The 7,500-nt window shown below is 45.9% G+C and overlaps 1 protein-coding gene across 1 annotated transcript in view; it reads left to right on the top strand.

Annotated features, from left to right (window-relative positions):
- Positions 1–6,371, top strand: part of cep131 (centrosomal protein 131) — a gene marked incomplete at its 5' end in the record, with an annotated part of 23,489 nt that extends 17,118 nt beyond the window's left edge. The window contains 5 exons of the mRNA XM_080834056.1: positions 226–368; positions 2,103–2,280; positions 5,078–5,274; positions 6,007–6,067; positions 6,287–6,371. Coding sequence (XP_080690182.1) covers positions 226–368; positions 2,103–2,280; positions 5,078–5,274; positions 6,007–6,067; positions 6,287–6,358 — 651 coding nt within the window. The 3' untranslated portion in view covers positions 6,359–6,371. The remainder of the gene's footprint in view (positions 1–225; positions 369–2,102; positions 2,281–5,077; positions 5,275–6,006; positions 6,068–6,286) is intronic.
- Between the last annotated feature and the right edge of the window lie 1,129 nt (positions 6,372–7,500).

Raw genomic sequence — 7,500 nt, forward strand, 5'->3', positions numbered from 1 at the left:
ATACTGCCACATCCATAATAGTGTCCAGTATTGAGAAAAGCATTTGAACAGAGGGGTGCTACATACAAAATATGTGAGAAGGGGAGAAAAAACAATAAGTGAAGCAGAATATTAACAGCGATAATAACTAAATCCTCACTAATTCACTCTCACTTGTTCTCTTTTATCTCGTCTAATCCCCCCCTCTCTCTCTCCTGTCCTTCCTTCTCCTCTTTCCCCCATCAGGAAGCTTGGCTGCTGAGCCGAGAGCGCGAGCTGAAGGAGGAAGTGCGGCGGGGGCGGGACAAAGAGATCGAACTGGCCATTCAGAGGCTCGAGGAGGAGACCAGTGGCTCCCGCGACGAGTGTGAGAGAGCTGCTGACAACAGGTGTGTGTGTGTGTGTGTGTGTGTGTGTGTGTGTGTGTGTGTGTGTGTGTGTGTGTGTGTGTGTGTGTGTGTGTGTGTGTGTGTGTGTATGTGTAGAGAGTGGCCTCTTGCCTTTGAGTGGATTAACCTCACCCTTTCCCAAAATGAGAAGATAATGGGTTAAGTTTGTTATTGTGGAATAAATATTTTAATGTGGGGGAAATACGTACGAATAGAGTGCAGGACACTAAAGCTCAATAGGCACATGGAAAGAGAAACGTTTTTAACCTGGCTTTAAGAATTGCTGCATTTGGGACACATCTACAAACTTCTAGCAGTTTGTTCCAGTTACATGCAACATAACGGCTTCACCATGTTTAGTTTTGACTCTGGGCTCTATTAGCTGTCCTGAGTGCATGGATCTAAAAGCCTGACTCAGTTTGTATTCTTTAAACATATCAGAGATGTATTCTGTGCCTAAACCATTCAGTGTAGTACCTAGTCTTAGTACCAAATCTATTCTTAACTAAGTGGAGGCTAGTGTAAAGATTTTAGAACTGGAGTAATGTGCTCGGTTCTCTTGGTCCTGGATATAACTTTGACAGCAGCATTTTGAATGGGCTTCAGCTGTTTAATGGTCTGTTGGGGAAGACTGGTTAAGAGACCATTACAGTAGTCAACCCTACTGGAAAATAATTAGCTTCTCTTGGTCTTTTTGGGCCACCAAACCCATGATTCTGGCTATATTTAAAAAAATGATAGATGCTTTGATATGGCTGGTAAAAGTGCGATCTGAGTCTATTAGAACTTGGTGTGTGTTTTTTAGAGCCCAAGAGTAGAGGTGTCTATTTATGCTAATTTTCTTTATTTTGCTGACAAACACAATACTCTTTGTTTTGTCCTCTTATTATTGAAGAAAGGTTTGGCTCTATTTGCTCTCAACATAGACACAGTGAGTCTGTTGGGCTGTAGTCATGTGGTGATATCTGTGTATCATCGGCATAACTATGGTAATCAGTGTTGTCCTGTAGAATTTGGCAGCATATAGAGATTGAACAGAAGAGGCCCGAGAACTGATCCCTGGGGGATTCCGCATGTCATAGCCACTCCTATCAGATTCAGAACTGCCACAGGTGACTAAGTTACTCTGGCCTTCTAAAAAAGACCTGAACCAATTAAGGACTGCTCCGGAAAGTCCTATCCAATTTTCCAACCTGTCCAGCAGTATTCTATCATGTATAGATCTAAAGAGAAACAAATTGTGGGTAGCTTTGCTCTGACTGTAATCATCACTCTGTGCACTCTAGGTAGACACTGTGAGTGTGAGTGAGTGAGTGAGTGAGTGAGTGAGTGAGTGAGTGAGTGAGTGAGTGAGTGAGTGAGTGAGTGAGTGAGTGAGTGAGTGTGTGTGTGTGTGTGTGTGTCTCTGTTTGTGTGTGTCTGTTTGTGTGTGTATGTGCGTGCATGCATGTGCACGTTTCCAGATAGAGATTAATAACCACTTTGTAGACTTGTGTTAGTACTGGCATGTGTGTTTTGCATTGAACTTAAGTACCTCTGTGTAGATACAAGCACTGTGTATTAGAACATGATCTAACAAATGCGTGTGTGTGTGTGTGTGTGTGTCTGTCCGTATCCGTGTGTGTGTGTGTGTGTGTGTGTGTGTGTGTGTGTGTGTGTGTGTGTGTGTGTGTGTGTGTGTGTGTGTGTGTGTGTGTGTGTGCGCGCATGTGAACGTGTGTGTGTGTGTCCCAGGGTGAAGCGTGTGCGTGAGAAGTACGAGGCAGAGCTGAGGGAGCTGGAGCACTCGGAGCGTGTGGCCCAGGAGAAGCAGCAGGAGCTCAGGAGGAGACAGAACGACACGGAGGGAGAACTGCTCCGCCTACAGACCATAGTTAGACAGAGAGAGCAGGAGGTGCAGGACGTCACCGAGGTACACACACACACACACACACACACACACACACACACTCACTCTCACATATACACACACATACACGCAAACACACTGCGATGAAAGAAGAACACACACACACACACTAGGGATGGGAAGATTCACCGGTTCGCATCGATGCACCGGCATAAAAGCTCACGATGCGATGGCCCGTATCAAAAAAGTGTGCACCGGATACAATGTGGGATGATGCATCGTTTCTAACACTTTTGTATCGGTATAATTTCAATACAAGACCAATAATTTTATATTGAGATAGATTCCACCTCTTTAACTGTTTCTTAAGCGCACTCTCACCGCTGTCAATGGCCGCTTCTCGTGAAGTCTATACTTTTTCTAAAAGCTCTATCTGTCTGCAATACCGCTCTCGGCCTCTATGCAACTTGGGCGCTCTCACAGGAAAAGACAGTGGGATAAGGGACTGTTAACGGTGTTTTTCGCCCTGGAAGTCTCTTGAAATCTAGCACCTTATTGATCGAAATTAAAAATATTGAACGTGCCGTTCACAGACACCATAAAAAGAACACGTCCACAGTATCGTTCATCGGGCAGTTTCACAGTACGTTCAGTTCACGTTCACCAAAATTATGAACGAGTTCATGAACTTTCATTCAATGAACGCGTTCAGACACAACACTGGCACTTGATGCACGTTTCATAGACCTGGCTTTCTTGGAAGACCATGACATGATATTTATTAAGATAATAGCAGAGGTTATGATGGAGGAAGAGGTAAGAATGTACTCCATATACCGTAGCTAAACTCTCTATTTTTTACTTGAATTTACCAGGGTCTTCCTTAAATTGGAAAAGGAAATCTAGCAGCTAGTCTCCATTATAATGATTTTTTTTTTATCATGTGGATCAACTCAAAACCTAAAGAAAAACCTTAAAATAGGACAAATAAGTTAATTAAGTGTGTGAGGCAGTTGATCCACATGTTTAGGATGAAGCAAACTGTGTTGTGACTGCCAGGTATAGTTTTTAAAAAATGACATTTAGAGAACACTTACACATGTTATATTTTGTCAGAGACCTTGTTAATGATTTGTTGTATGACAAATAAATGAATCATTATGAATCATGTGAAATTGCATTATTTTGCATCGCATCTTGTTGAATCGCATCTTGTCGAATCGCACTGCATCACAATAGGGGTGAATCGTATCGTATCGCATTAGAAGCTGCTTTTATGTATCTTTAATGTATCGGATCGTTGGAAGTGCATCGAGATGTGTATCGCATCGTCCTCAGTATGGAGATGCACATCCCTAACACACACACACACACACACACACACACACACACACACACACACACACCTTGTGCAAAAAATCTAATCAGTGCACGTTTTATATGTAATTTATGGATGGAAGTGTATGCATACATGTAAAAATATACATAGCTCTGGTAACTATGGTTTTGTCGCTCAAAAGCAGCTTACACACCGAGGTAACCAAGTTCAGCAGACAATATTTGGCCACTTCTGTTTTATTTACAAGGCCATTGTGTCATCTGCAGGGACAGATAGACAGGGCAAACAGTGAGTTAAACTGACCTGAAGCCAGCTGGGAGGGACATTTAACACAATGGGGCCTTAGGCTCTCACACACACACACACACACACACACACACACACAAGGACACACACAGACACACACACACACACAAGAACACACACAGACACACACGCACACACACACACACACACACACTCACACACACACACACACACACACACAGACATACACACACACGCACACACACACACACACACACACACAGAGGCATATGCAGGTACCAATAGATATACAGCCCTACAGCCATGAGTGTTCTTGTCCTTTCTCTAACCACAAAGACAAACATGAACATATCCTTTTGTCTTCCTGTATTTCAATCATTTATTTGAATAATAGCTGTCCTTGTGCCCCAGCCCACCCCTCTTACGCTCACACTACCAAGACAATTTTTTTCCACAAAGATAAAGAGTAACGTGGAGGGGAGCGGCAGACTATACATTATCATACGGTTCCTTGCCAAACGAAAGATGTGAATTAGAAGCACAAAATCCGTTGCCAATGGCTGCAGTCATTCATTTGTTTTGTAAAAAAAAAATAAGTACATATCATGGCAAAATCCAAATTTGGCTTAGAGGAAGTATTACATTGCAGTCAAAGTTTCAGTCCATATTGTGCATTACGGGTAAAGGTGACACCTGCGCTTCCAGATGAAGAGGGTACCAATTACTGCTGATGTAGAGCAGTACTTTGTGAAGTGTTTGGCCCTTTTCTTTGAGAGTCCACAGATTTGCAGACCTCGCACATACATTCTATGCACATGACCTATGCTACCAAAGATCAAGGCAATGACTGACACACACACAGGCACGCACGCACGCACGCACGCACGCACGCACGCACGCACGCACGCACGCACGCACGCACGCACGCACGCACGCACGCACGCACGCACGCACGCACGCACGCACGCACGCACGCACACACACACACACACACACACACACACACACACACGACACACACACACGTGACACACACACACACACACACACACATCAGTCTGCTAGCCTATGTCCTATCTCTCCCACCATCACTACCGTGACTAACCCTTAACACAACTTCACAACAAACTATACCACACGAACACATACACTTGTATGACAGAGCGAGAGAGACAAACACACCTAAATACAGCACAGTCTCTCCTAACCAGTGTCACTCCTAACCACTGTCCCCCCCCAACCTTCACCCTCCAGTCTCGGGACAAGCTGTCGGAGGAGCGGCGCAGACTGGCAGAGGTGATCCGGCTGGAGTTTGCCGAGCGGCTGGTGCAGACGGAAGAGGACAACCGGCGGATGAAGGTGGAGGTGGCAGAGGTGCGCGCACGCCTGCGTCTGGAGGTGGAGCGCGTCTCCAGGGAGAAGGAGGAGGAGCTGGCCGAGGTGCACCAACGGTGAGAGAACCACTGACTAGGAGCTCGACTATTGGGAGAGTACTTTAGCAACCACCATCTGTTAATGTTAAAGAGAACATCATTTTGAGCACTCTCTTTCTTAACTGCTATGGTAGTTTCTCAACAACACTTCCAGGAAACACACCCCAATGTTGCATATGAGGTGAGACGCCCATGACCATGACAGCTAATGGTGATAATCATTAAACTGGGCTGTATCCTGGATGACCAGGCTGAAATCAAGTGCAGGCATGACAAGTCAAGCGTAGTTAACATGTGTTCATTTGCATCTGCAGTCACTCCAGTCTGCAAAGAAACATTAACAGGATGCTTGGTGTATGTTGTCACTGAGTTTCCACGGAGACTGCTTAGAGGGGGTGATTTGCAAAGTGCCACATCATACATCCCAGATCAAGATAGAACTAGAGGGTAAATGTGTGAAAGGAGACTTTAATGGGTCGATACATTGGCAACACAGAATATCATTACATTGACATTTACATTTAGTAATTTAGCAGACGCTTTTGTCCAAAGCGACATACAAGGGAGATATCAGCCAAGAGAAAAGGCCACACAGCCTTGGACAGGCACTGACCGGACACACCTAACACAAATGGACATGCACGCGCACATGCACACACAGACACAAACACACACACATGCACACATGCACACATCTTTGAGGATTCTGTGGGAGTGAACTTAAACATGTTTTGTTTTGCAAACTCTCAGAGTGAAGTCAGCTATCCTGAAGAAGGAGGATACGGTCAACAACCTACGCAAACAGCATGAGGTGAGAGGGCATCTTAAACAAAAGAAAAAAGTTTCTCATTTCTTCTGTACTGATGTGCAGTTGCATTGTTAAAATCCATTCAACCCCTATGCCTCTCTGTCTTTGACCCTATTCCCATCCACACGCTTACACTCCCTCTATCTCTCCCTCTTCGTCTCTCCGTCTCTCACTTGCTCTCTCTCTTTCCCCCTCTCTCCCATTCTCCCTCCCTGCCTCTAGGCGGCGCTGAAGAGAGCTGATCACCTGGAGGCGTTGCTGGAGCAACAGCGGAAGCAACTGCTGGGAAAATAGCACACTGGGCGGGGCCTATCACAGAGACCACGCCCGTCCATTCCTTCCACCTCTCTCCTCATTGGACGGACCAGTTCTCAATTCCCTCATCTGTATCCAGTCGAATTCGGATAAGGAACTGATGGAGGAAAGACACCACAGAAATGATTTGTCCCATCGGGCCTTCTGCTGGGCAGAAAGGCCCACAGGGAACCCAAAGGAACTCTCTAGAACTGTAATTTATCGCAGTCCCACGGGAGAGACGTGTACTTTGAAATGAGAAATAACTTTTTTGTGTTCTTCTCTTTCTCATGTTCATTTTAATAGTTCCCCCTTCCTCTTTTTTTTTGTGGATGGTCTGTTTGGCCGCTCCAGTTCTCGGTCAGAGTTCTCGATGCAGCCACACAGAACGGGCAGTCAGCCAGGAAATGGCTCCCTTGTGTTCTTCGCAGACGCACACACACACAGAGACACACACTTACACATATGCAGACATATGTATGCATACTTCTACAGAGAGCAGTTCCAGATGTTCCCAGGCCATCCCCTCCCCCACAACCAGCAGCCTAGGCCGATGAATGGTATCAGTGCTGGGGTAGGGTGGGGGGGTTAAGTAGAGGGAACATGGGGGAGAAGGAGTGCAGCTTGGAGGCATGGCTTCTAAAGCCCCAACCCCCCACCTCTCCACTAGTCCTTCAAAAAAAAACGTTAGCCCTCCTGGAGCCCGCAGTGGCCTTTGTGTGGCCTTCACAAATGCCTTTTGTTCCAGTGTCCCCTTGAGGCTGTGGCTGTGGCTGTGCCTGAATCGCAAGGAACTGCCTGGAAGCCAGAAACCCAAGCACCCACCCACCCCCAAGTTTAGCACCGACACACACGGCTCTGTAAACACACAACACACACGCGCCGTTGGCCCCCTCGCTCCATCCTTGCTCAGAAGTCTCCAGGTGCCTGTATGTTCTAATGTAGGTAGTACGGAGCCCGCAGCGGTAAAGCGGTATGACTAACTTTAGCAGACAGACAGCTAACTAACTTAAGCAGAACAGAAGTGAACTAACAGGAGAAGCTAGAGCAAAGGGAAGAGTGAATAGACAGGTAGGGGAAGTGAACTAAGGTTTGGAAAGAAAGAGATATACATATAGCTCTTGTGGTGAAACTGAAGGAAA

This window comes from Sprattus sprattus, assembly GCF_963457725.1.
Source record: "Sprattus sprattus genome assembly, chromosome: 3".
NCBI lineage: Eukaryota > Metazoa > Chordata > Actinopteri > Clupeiformes > Clupeidae > Sprattus > Sprattus sprattus.